Genomic DNA, 12,581 nt, shown 5'->3' on the forward strand with positions numbered 1-12,581 from the left:
AAAAAAATAGTAAAGAAAAAAAATAATAAGAGTTAATCGGATGAGGAATTGAGTTACCATTTCCATTTCTTTACAACATTGGGGACAATGTTGATTTTGAGTTTGGGGGTGTGGTCTTTATTTCTCAAAATTTTGTGGTATTTATTTCTTTTTGGGTTCGATTGAAAGCCAGTATGATGAAATGAAGAGTTGGTAAAATATTTTTTTTTCTTTTCCTGGAAATCATGTGAGATCCATGAGTTGTGATACATGCCTAGGGTGATTTGAGCCTAAAAATTCTAATCTCATCCACCTTTTACCCTAGCCATACATTACAACCCTCAAAAGTCCTTTTGATCTTCAATGACAAGTGAACCTTTATTAGTGAAGAGTGACACGAAAAATAGGCCTATGGTAGTTCTTATTAAGATATCACTCATAGTCTCCTTGGCACATAGGCCTATCCGGATTTTATTTGGTTGATTGAGATTGATTGTGCACACACTTACACTTTGAGAGTCTTGAGTGAAGTGAAATTGATGCTTGATGTTGAAATTCTAGATAATCTCAGTGTTTGCATTTCTTTTGAGCTTAGAGCATTATGTGGCTTTGGAGATACATGCACAGTTGTTGACTCGATACAAAACTCACACTTTTTTGTTTGTGTGTTAGTACTTGATTTGTGTTTTCTTTTTCTTTCTTTTCTTTTGCTTGAGGACAAGCAAATGTTTGAGTTTGAGGGTATTCGAAAGCGCTTATTTTATAGTCTTCAGCCTGACTGTCTCAAAAATACTTCAACTCGGATTAGAGAGGATGATGGAATATTTTGAAAAATCCATTCCACCCTCAATATATGCCTTAAGTCGTTGCCCATTCACTTTGAATCTTCTCTCTGCATCTTGAACTTCAACAAATCCGTGAGGAAAAACTTGTACCACTGTGAAGGGTCCGCTCCACCGTGAGCGAAGTTTTCCTGGAAAGAGCCGCAAGTGCGAATTAAACAATAACACCTTTTGGCCCGGAAGGAACTCTCGTTGGATGATGTGCTTGTCATGCCACTTTTTGGTGCGCTCTTTATACAACTTGGCATTTTCATAAGCTCCTTGACGAAATTCGTCCATCTCATTTAACTGCAGCAGTCTCTTTTCACCAGCGGCTTGTAGATCAAAATTAAGCTTTTTAATTGCCCAAACCGCCTTATGTTCCAACTCTACTGGCAAATGACATGCCTTTCCAAACATCAACCGGTAGGGTGACATACCGATCGGTGTCTTAAAAGCTGTGCGGTAGGCCCAAAGCGCATCATCGAGCTTTCTAGACCAATCCTTTCGTGAACTACTCATCGTTTTTTCCAAAATCCACTTCAATTCCCGATTAGAGATTTCAACTTGACCACTTGTTTAAGGGTGGTATGCCATTGCAACTTTATGCGTGACTCCATACTTAGCCAAAAGAGCTTCAAGTTGTTTGTTGCAGAAATGCTTACCTTCATGATTAATGATTGCCCTCGGAGTTCCAAAGCAGGTGAAAATATTCTTTCGTAGAAAGTTCATCACCACCTTGGAATCATTTGTTGGTAGAGCTACTGCTTCAACCCATTTGGAAACATAGTCAACCGCCACAAGAATGTAATGATTGTTGTATGACGGGGGAAATGGTCCCATGAAATCAATACCCCACACATTGAATAGCTCAACCTCCAAAATGTTATTGAGTGGCATCTCATATGGGTGAGAGATGTTCCCGGTCCGTTGGCATCGATCACATGCCATAACATAAGCTTGAGCATCTTTGAACAATGTTGGCCAAAAGAAACCAGATTGTAGTATCTTTGTTGCCGTCTTATTTGCTCCAAAATGACCGCCATAATCAGAGGTTGTAATCTTCGAAAAGTCCTTGATGAAGCGGCGATAAAACCCGGCGTGGCCTAGAAAACTTCTCACACCCTTAGTCGATGTAGGTGGCGGTAGCTTCTCAATAGTCTCGATCTTAGCCCGATCAACTTCAATTCCCTTAGCAGATACCCGGTGGCCAAGAACAATACCCTTTTGCACCATAAAATGGCACTTCTCCCAATTTAGGATTAAATTGGTCTCTTCACATCATTTTAACACAAAAGCAAGATTGGCCAAACAAGAATCAAAAGAAGATCCAAAAACTGAGAAGTCATCCATAAATACCTCAATAAAGCACTCTACCATATCAGAGAAAATTGCCATCATACACCGCTGGAAAGTCACCGGCGCATTGCAAAGGCCAAAAGGCATCCGTCGGAAGGCAAAAGTACCATATGGGCACGTAAAGGTTGTCTTTTCTTGATCTTCTGGTGCTATGGTAATTTGATTATAACCGGAATACCCATCGAGAAAACAGTAATAAGCATGGCCAGCTAACATGTCTAACATTTGATTAATGAAGGGTAAAGTAAAATGATCCTTTCTAGTGGCCTTGTTGAGCTTCCTGTAATCGATACACACCCTCCACCCGGTAACTGTTCTTGTTGGGATTAACTCATTATTCTCATTTTCAACGACCGTCATCCCTCATTTCTTGGGAACAACCTGTACAGGACTAACCCATGGGCTATCAGAAATAGGATAGATGATACCTGCATCTAAAAGCTTCAGTACTTCTGCTCTCACCACCTCCTTCATGTTCGGGTTCAACCTGCGTTGGTGTTCAATGGATGGTTTGTAGCTTTCCTCCATCAAGATTTTATGCATACAAATAGATGGGCTAATTCCCTTGATGTCAGCTATAGACCACCCCAATGCAGTTTTGTGTTCTCTCAGCACCCTTAAGAGTTTATCCTCATGTTCTTCATTTAAAATGGCAGAAATAATAACAGGAAGAGTAGGGGATTCTCCCAAGAAAGCATACCTTAGATGTGAAGGCAATGGTTTAAGATCTAGGATAGACGGCTTCTCAATAGATGGTAAAGGTCTAGGATTACCTTTTCCAAGCTCTTCAAATGGCTTCTTGAAGAAAACTGGTGGTGTAGCTTCCAAACGATTAATGCATCCTCAATCTCTGGATTATTGATGTCAACAGATCCAACGAGACAAGCTTCAAGTGGCTCGACGAGGTAGTTAACTTGAAAAACTTTCTTAACACAATCGTCGACAATGTCCACCTTCAAGCAAATTTCTGCGTCATCTGGGTACTTCATCACCTTTAAAACATTAAAAGTTACCTGTTCTTCTTGAAATCTTAGGATAAGTTGCCCTTTCTGCACATCAATAAGAGTTCTCCCAGTGGCTAAGAACGGCATACCAAGAATAATTGGGATTTATTGGTCTTCCTCTATATCAAGAACAATGAAATCGGCCGGGAAGATGAACTTGTCCACTTTTACTAAAACATCCTCGATGATTCCCCTTGGATACTTAATTGACCTATCTGCTAATTGTAGAGAAATTGTTGTCGGTTTCGCTTCCCCCAAACCTAACTTCCGATAAACGGATAGAGCCATTAAGTTGATGCTAGCCCTCAGATCACATAGGGCTTTGTCAAAGAATGAGTTTCCGATGGTGCACGGTATAGTGAAACTCCCGGGGTCTTTTAGCTTAGTTGGCAACTTCTTCTGCAATATAGCACTGCACTCTTCAGTAAGTGCAACTGTCTCATACTCCTCCAGTTTTCTTTTGTTGGAAAGGATTTCCTTCATAAACTTCACGTAGCTGGGCATTTGTTCCAGAGCATCCGCAAATGGAATGTTAATATGCAATTTCTTAAACACATCAAGAAATTTAGAAAATTGCTTATCTAACTTTCGCAAATGGATTTCCTTCATAAACTTCGCAAACGCAAGTGCACGTTATCATATCAAGTAGTAAAGTTCGTAGAAACGAGTATCGTCCCACGAGGACTGAATAATATTAATTACCAAAATTGTATCAATACTAACTTTATTTGAATGAAACAAGCAAGTGAGAATTTTTATATAAATAAAACTAAACAATTTAAGTAATTATCAGAATTCAATATTAACAAGCTCTAGGGTTTCCGATTTCACCAAACCATTCCGTCTTGAATTATCTATCTAATCAATCTTAAATTATTCTCCTTAATTGACAGTCGAAAATCCCTAAATTAATCGATGCTCCCTTCCGAGTTACATCAAAACCCCCCTTAATTGCTAACCCACTATATTCCTATGTGAATTTTAAACAATTAAAGAGTCATTAAGTTTTATGGATTTCCATGTAGCAACCACACCAACCATGCAAGTATATCCCTATCTTACATGCAATCAATGGAATTCAACACAATGATCAAAAAATATAAATCTCCTTCCGGTTTCATTATGAATTAACTAATCATCCAATTAGTGGTCAATTAATTAGAAGCATTAAGAACAGTGATGAAAACTCAACTAGGAAGAATAATTCTTCGATTGATATGATAACATAATTCAAAACATCATGATCCGGCTACATCGTAGCCCTAGAATAGGAAACTTAGAACATAATGAAAAGATAAAACATCTTAACAATATTCTTAAACATGAGAAGAGAAGAAAATATTTTGACGAATTGAAGTAGAATTCCGTTCCCGGGTGATTCGTCTTCTCCTCTGTAGTAGAAAAGTTCTCCTTTCTCTTTTCGAAGTCTCAGCCTCACCTAATTGAGTCTAAAAATTCCTATTTATAGGTTCCGGGTCGTAATGGTACTTTTGGTAATTATTTAGAGATTAAAACATGAAAATCCCGAACTGGCGCCGTGGTTTCGCTTCAATGGCGCTGCGGCGTCATAACACAGGCCTTCAGAAATTTGAAGTGGCGCCATGGCTCTGTCCCTGGGCGCCATGGCGCTGCTCGGCAAATTTACGATTTACGATTTTCTTCTCCGTAGCGCCATGGCTCGACTTTATGGCTCCTAGGCGCTTTGCTCTCAAGTTTGTAGTACTGGAGAACTTGTTTTTGGCGCCATGGCAGCGCCCATTCTTCAATTTTGCTCTAAAAATTCCTAAAAATCACCAATGGACTCCAACTGAAACAAACCTACAAAATAAATTGAAAACACATAAATAACTCCTAAAAACTCACAAAATAATGAGTTGGGAAAACACAAATGTAGACACATATTCAACTCATCAGGTCGCCTAGCCCAGCCCTAAAGCTTGAGTCTAGGTCGGGACCGAGCCAACAATGTCAGGCCTTCGGGCCAGCCTGTTTGATCCGGTCCAAACTTTCACCCCTACTAGGCCCTAAAGCCCGGCAAGCCATGCTTAGGTCAGGCCTTTATAAAGTAAATTTAAAAATTAAAAAAGTTAGATTGACAAGAAAATACTTTTGGGCCTAGACTATCGACCGGACCTGAATGCTCAAGCGTGCCGGAAGTAGACCAATAGTGATGGGTTTTAGACCGCTCCATTTAGCCCAACCTAAACTTGTAACTCTACCTACAACCCGTCCAATTCAACACAAACCAATTACTAGGAGGCAGAGTGGGGAAACCCATCTCGTAACGGATTTGAAGAACTTGTGTTTATAATATTTTATTATTAGTTAAAAAGGGGTTGGGACCACTAGCTTGTACTCGACCTAGAAACATGTCACGCATAACTACTCAAAGTTGGACTCCCCTGAAGAATCGTGTTTGGCTTGCTCTCATTACAATTAGGATTTGCAGGTTTGTGAGTTTGAGGGTAAAATATAGTGGTTGTTTGGTATAAAGATTATGAACCCGGAATCATGATTCTGAGTTCAAACCAGTGTTTGTTTCTAAAAAGTAAAAAGTGATTCTGATTTGACTCACCCATAATCAGTGTTTGGTTTGGATGGTTCTGATTCAAAGTATGAATCCTGATGTGATGTTTTAAACCATGAATCACCATTGATTCTAAAATCACCCACCCCCTTAGTGTTGGGTGGTTCAAACTCCTGGTTATGGTTATGGTTTCAGAACCATGATTTGGACCTAAAATTATGAATCATGTTTCTGGTTCCAAAATCAAAACTAGAATCATCATGATTTGAACTCTCATACCAAACGAACCCATATTCATTCCCAATTCATGGCTTCTCTCGAAGTTCCTTTTTTTTAATGGGATTGGATATAAATGAGCAAACGATACAAGAAAAATAATAATAATCTCTCACAATTATGAAAAATTAACACTATATTTTATTTTTTATTGCTAAAAATTATCCTGATAAGGCATTAAAAAATACAAATAAGATACAGTCATGAGCCATCAATTACATTTGTTTAGTAAAATAAAATAATTAAAATGAACATGATGAAAATTTGATAGTTGAAAATTTTAGTCTATCGTTAAGAGTATTTACTTTTGGGAACTTTCCTAGTAAGGATTCTTGTTTCACTATTAGTAAATATTGTTATTTTAATCACTGTATGTACTTTTTTAATAGTCTAATTTATAATAATTGTAGGCAATTATATGTTGTGCTTTAATATAGACATTCATAGATTTGACAGTTGAAAAATTAATCAAACGGTTAAAACATCAGCAGTTGGAAAAAAAAAGTTTCTATAGTCGAAATTTTGATTTGTTCTGTGACCACAAAGGTGATCAAGGTGGTGATAATATGACCTTTGACGTATGTCTTCACGATTATATCATACTCAACCTGCATAAGATTATCAAATCAAGTTGGTAGTCCAGTTGATTATCAAAAAGCTTCAATTAAATGTGCAAGGATTAAATTCCTAAAATCATGGAGAAATCATCCATAATGTTCATTTATTTAAACTTAAGGGCTAAGTTCTAGATAAGCTAATCAAGGGATAAGTATAGATCGATTAACTTAACACATCTTTGTTTAGAAAGGTATAAACAGGCAAATTCCACCACTAGAAAATTATGGGTGCATTTAGAATTCGTTCTAAAATGATTTTATTTTTTGTATGAAAATAGAAATGAAAACGTTTTCAATCTCAGACATAAATTCTTTTTGAAAATGCATTTGGTAGTTTTATCAATAGATTATTTTCAGTATAAAAAAACCTTTTAATGTCTCTTTCTCTCTCTGCTCGAGAAAGAAGAAAACGAAAACAAAAAATAAAAAACGACTAATATAATTGCACTTTTGACTATAGGACATTATGGGCCCATTTGGTAAATGTATTTGAAAATATGATTCTAATTTTACTGCATTATTTTCCTTTTCTAAAGAATTTAAATTTTAAAATTTTTCATTAATGGTTATCTCGTAAAATTATCGTCAATAAATCAGAATCACGACTTTAAACGCGTGAACTAAACGTGTTATATTTTTTTGAGGTCACATAGTGTTCATTCTTTATACAAGATAATTGAGAAAATCATACATATGGTGATTGGTGAATGTGAAATTCTTTAGAGAGAAGAAGCCCCAATGATATTGATACAATTTGTGTTTTGCAAGCATGGAAAAAGTCTTTTTCTTCTGACCAAAGTTAAGTCTCCACTCTTGTACATTAGAAGAGAAGCTCTCGCAAAATAAATGCTAACATCTCTATGGTCTCCCTCTCTTGTAAGTGTAACTACGCCAATCTCTTTGCTGAGAAAAGGAGCCCGTTTCTCTAGAAAGAGAATAAACGAACATGAATGTTAATAATATATAGAGGGCTTTGTAAAAATAACTCAATAGAAAAGTTTTATTAGTAAAATAATTTTTTAAAAATTTTTATTTGTAAAATAATCACGTTTTACAAAGAATGATTAGGTGTCATTCTTCAGAGGGCTTTGTAAAAAAAACTCAATAGAAAAGTTTTATTAGTGAAATAACTTTTTAAAAATTTTTATTTGTAAAATGACCACTTTTTACAAAGAATGATTAGGTGGTCATTCTTCATAAAAAATGAAGAAAGTCATTTTGCTAATTTCACTTTGTTGGATAGTCATTCTAGCATATTGCCCCCTTCTTCATAAAAAATGGAAGAAGGTCATTTTACACGGGAAGAAACACACCAACCGTGCATCTTTGGGAATGCAAGCATACGCACAATTTTTAAAAATATGTCTTGAAATAAAACATCTTTTATTTTTATTTTTTAATATTAGTTCATGTATTTCTATCTTTTAAATAAAAATTAATTAAGGGATGAAATTTTTTTAAAATAAGTACTTTTATTAAGTCATGTATTTAAAAGGATAGAATTTGTAATTTTCTCCTAGCCATATTAAACTGTGTTAGAGAAATATATTGGGTGGAGAATAAAATTTCTGAATATCACATAGTTATTCTCTTAACTATTAAAGATTTTAATCAAACTACATCCATTTTCACATATTTTTTTAAATCTAAAAGATACCAATACAATTAAACTTTTGAAAACACACAACATCCTATTTTTATTCATATTTCTCAATTCTGATAATAAAGTGAACGTTTGGTTCATGGATTCAGAACCATGATTCAAAATTATTTTTGATTTACGTGTATTTTTTGTGATAGAAAACACTGTAGCGAACTATGAACTATGATTCAAATCATGGTTCGAATCCCCTTACCAAACAAACTGAAAATTTGTATAGAATTTTTTAGTTTCACATTTTTAATTTTAATATTATTTTAATCAAATTTAACATTTAAAAACTCGTAAGATTATTAAGTGATTAACAATAATACTTTAGTGTGATGTGTTAAACCATATCAAATGTGAAAGTTTAGACCGTCCGACCTAATCACAATAAATTGAAAAGAGTTTTTAGATTGGTCTGAGCCGGTCTTAAAATAAGAAAAGAAGACCCACCAACCCTTAAGCCTGAAGATCAAGATGAGCCGAGTTAGCACAACTATTTTAAGTGTAATTTATTTATTTTTTAAAGACGACTTCATATGGACTAATCCAATTTGAAAATATTTTTGTGGTAGAAAAATATATGGACTTTTTTAGGTAGATTTTTTTACATCTGATTAATTTTTAACTGTTAAATCTATTTAAAATCACGAGAGATTAAAAATTTGATACAAATCTCGTGATTAAAAAATAAAAAATGATCAGTAGTATATTTTTTGGGTTACGCAGATAAACTCCCAAAAACATAATAGAAAATGTCACGAGAAATGGAAGGAGAGGGGGTTGTTGGTTCGTGTGACAAAGAGGACAGAGATAGAAGTCGGCCTGTCAAGTCGCTGTTCTTTCTTTTTATTGTTTTTCTCCCTCACTCCCTCCTCCGTATTTAACGTTAAATCACATCATTTCAGAATCAGACTAAACCGAAAAAAGAAAAAAAAAAAGAAAAAAGGCAAAAAAAAACCTTCCTCACTGACTCGTGAATATTTGATTTATAAATTTAAAATTATTTTTAATTTATATATATTTTTTATAAACAAAATATTATAATAAATTACAAATTATAATTTAAATTATGAAATAAATTCAGCACATCACTGACTCACTTCTCTTTCTTTCACTCTCTACCTCCCACATTTTACTCTTTATAAATCCCCCTTTCCTCTGACTTTTCCTCTCCATTTTTTATTTCCCTCTCTCTCTCTCCACTCACAACTGCGTCTTCTCCTTTCTGGTGGTGGGTTTTTCTGCACATTTGTCTTGGCATTTGTGTTCTTGTTTCTTATTGTTGTGTCTACTTTTTCCCGTTTCAAACTTCACATTTTCATATTCAAAGCTCAACACTCAAATCTCATGTGCACCCTTTTTTTTATTTGCTTTTCTTGAGTGCTGAGGAGCAAGAGGAAGAAAGAACAGAATAGTATATAGTAGTCTAAGTAATTAATTATTAAAGAAAAGCATAAGAGAGAAAGAAAGAAGAGATATAATCTACAAGTTTTGTTAGTTGTAGAAATAGCAAACTGAGGCAAAAAAAATCAAATCCCATTTTACCCCATCTACACAACTTGGCTCAGGTGTTATTTTCTTTCCTTTCTAGCAGATAGATAGATAGATAGGGAAGTGAGAAAAAGAGAGAAGGTTTCCATTCATTCCATTTAAACAGCACTGAAGAAATGACTAAAGAAGAAGACTTTAAGCTCCTGAAGATCCAGGTCTTTCTTTCTCTTAAACTCCTTTCTTGTCGTTCTTTAGAGTATTATTATGTTATGTTTCTATCTCTCTCTTTTTTTTTTCTCCCTTTTGCAAACAGCAAAGTTTGGTAGTTTTATTCTTTTCCTGAAGATTCTTCCTTTTCTCTTGTTTGGTTGTTTTCTTTTGTTGCTTCCTTTTTTTTTGTTTTTTTTTTTCTACAGACATGTGTTCTTAGAGTGAACATACATTGTGATGGGTGCAAGCAGAAAGTGAAGAAGCTCCTTCAGAGAATTGAAGGTGCTTAAACTCCTCACTTTTCCTTCTCATCTTTTTAGATGTGAATCTCGTCTTCTCTGTGTTACTTATGTAAACCTTTTCACATTTTACTTGCTTCTCTCTTATTTCTTTCTTGTGCACTTTTTCATTAAAGAAAATGAAAAGTTCCAATCTTTGATGTTGAATGCCATTAAAAAGATCAAAATTGCCTTTTTAGGCTTCCTGAGTTTATTTGAACATTATTTTTTCATCTTTTTGACAATTCTTCTAGATGTAAAAATGGTAAAAGAAAAGAACATTTTTCAAGTGGTTTTACTGTGATCAATCTACCACAACAATTAAAATGCTAGAACACAGTATTTGCAAATAATTACAAATTTGTCTTGATATATGTTTTTATCCTCAGACGTATAAATCTGAAGAATGTGTTACATGTCTTTAACAATGTCTTTTACTTTGTCCTGACTTTCCAATCAGAGTGTTCACTACTTGTTTTTGGTATTGGCCTTTTCCATAACAATTAAAATGCTAGAACACAGTATTTGCAAATAATTACAAATTTGTCTTGATATATGTTTTTATCCTCAGGCGTATAAATCTGAAGAATGTGTTACATGTCTTTTAACAATGTCTTTTACTTTGTCCTGACTTTCCAATCAGAGTGCTCACTACTTGTTTTTGGTATTGGCCTTTTCCATAAATCTAAAGAATATGTCACCAATTGTCTTAAACAAAGTTTTTTCGAATATTCTGATTTTTCCAACGTTGGTGTTCATAAATTTATTTCTGGATTTGCACTTCAGGTGTTTACTTAGTAAACATTGATTCAGACCAGCAAAAAGTCACAGTCTCAGGTAATGTTGACTCTGAAACTTTGATCAAGAAACTGGTTAGAGCTGGCAAACATGCTGAACTCTGGTCTCACAAGCCCAACCAAAACCAGAAGCAAAAGAACAACTGCATCAAAGATGACAAGAACAACAACAAAGGGAACCAACAGAAGCAAGGATTGAATTTGATGAAGGGTCTTGAGGCCTTCAAGAACCAACAACACCACAAGTTTGCCCCATTCGGCTGTGGGGAAGATGATGAATTTGATGATGAAGACGAAGAAGATGAAGAAGATGATGAGCTCAGGTTTATTAGGGAGAAAGTTAACCAACTTGGGTTGCTTAGGCAACAACAACAAGCAGCCATGGAAGCAAGTGAGGCAAAGAAAGGGGGTCCAAATGTTGTGAAGATTAACAACAACAATGGCCAAAATGGGAAAAAAGTACAGCCAAATCAGAACATGGGAATGAAAGCTGGTTCTCATCCAAATGGGATGATTGATCAGAAGACCATGGCTGCTCTTAAGCTAGGGAACAATCATCATCCTCAGTTTGGAAATGGTCAACTTGGGAATAATCTTAATGAAATCAGAAGATCAAATGACCTCAACACAATGATGAACTTGGCTGGTTTCCATGGAAATGGTTCCAACAATCTCTCATCAAACTCTGCAGCTGCTAATCCCAATAATCTCGGAGGAATCCAATTTCATCAACCCAACAATGGATTCCCATTATCCTCATCAAATCTCCCTAATGTCATGGCCACAGGTCAACAATGCCCTCCAACATCATCATCCATGATGATGAACATGAATGGCTACAACCATCCATCGTCAAACATGATGAACATGCAAGCTAGGCATGCCATGATGCAGCAGCAGCAGCAGCCGCCACAAGTGATGTATCAGAGGTCCCCATTTATCCCTCCAAGCACAGGCTATTACTATAACCACAATCCCTATTACCCAGCTCCTCCATACCCATCATCATATCCTGAACCTAACTACGCCAGTGATAGCTCTGCAGCCCATATGTTCAGTGATGAGAACTCAAATGGCTGCTCAATTATGTAATCATAATATCATGTCACTTATGTTTTATGTGTGTTTGTACTGTGTAGTTGTGTTAAAGACTTTAGTAAGAACAAGAAGATGATTAAGAACAAGAAGATGATGATGATGGGTTTTATTTTTATTTTTATTTTTATTTTTGGCTGCTCAATTATGTAATCATAATATCATGTCACTTATGTTTTATGTGTGTTTGTACTGTGTAGTTGTGTTAAAGACTTTAGTAAGAACAAGAAGATGATTAAGAACAAGAAGATGATGATGATGGGTTTTATTTTTATTTTTATTTTTATTTTTATTTTTTGTTGGAGTTCAGTTCTGTCCAACTTCGTTTTTTTAATGTGTCTGAGGATATGGACTGAAAAAAAATTGTGGGTTGTGATCCACAATACTAGTAGTAGTAGTTGTCGTAGTAAATAATTAATGTATAATGTGTGTATTTGAAAGTTTGGTTTCTAGTGAAGTGGGTAATGGTCAATTTTGGA

The 12,581-nt window shown here is 35.1% G+C and overlaps 2 protein-coding genes and 1 pseudogene across 2 annotated transcripts; 1 reads left to right on the top strand and 2 right to left on the bottom strand.

The window, feature by feature from the left end:
* Positions 1-773: 773 nt before the first annotated feature.
* Positions 774-3,250, bottom strand: LOC112091650 (annotated as a pseudogene).
* Positions 3,251-3,268: 18 nt separating this feature from the next.
* LOC112091651 lies at positions 3,269-3,772 on the bottom strand. Its single transcript, XM_024165814.1, has one exon. It carries the CDS (start codon positions 3,770-3,772, stop codon positions 3,269-3,271), a length of 504 nt encoding a protein of 167 aa, XP_024021582.1.
* A 5,653-nt stretch (positions 3,773-9,425) lies between these two features.
* On the top strand, positions 9,426-12,581 carry LOC21408576 (heavy metal-associated isoprenylated plant protein 37). Its single transcript, XM_010098474.2, has 4 exons — positions 9,426-9,937; positions 10,139-10,214; positions 10,997-12,095; positions 12,252-12,581. Exons 1-4 carry the CDS (start codon positions 9,899-9,901, stop codon positions 12,253-12,255), a joined length of 1,218 nt encoding a protein of 405 aa, XP_010096776.1. The 5' UTR covers positions 9,426-9,898; the 3' UTR covers positions 12,256-12,581.

This window comes from Morus notabilis, unplaced genomic scaffold (assembly GCF_000414095.1).
Source record: "Morus notabilis unplaced genomic scaffold, ASM41409v2 Scaffold451, whole genome shotgun sequence".
NCBI classification, from domain to species: domain Eukaryota; kingdom Viridiplantae; phylum Streptophyta; class Magnoliopsida; order Rosales; family Moraceae; genus Morus; species Morus notabilis.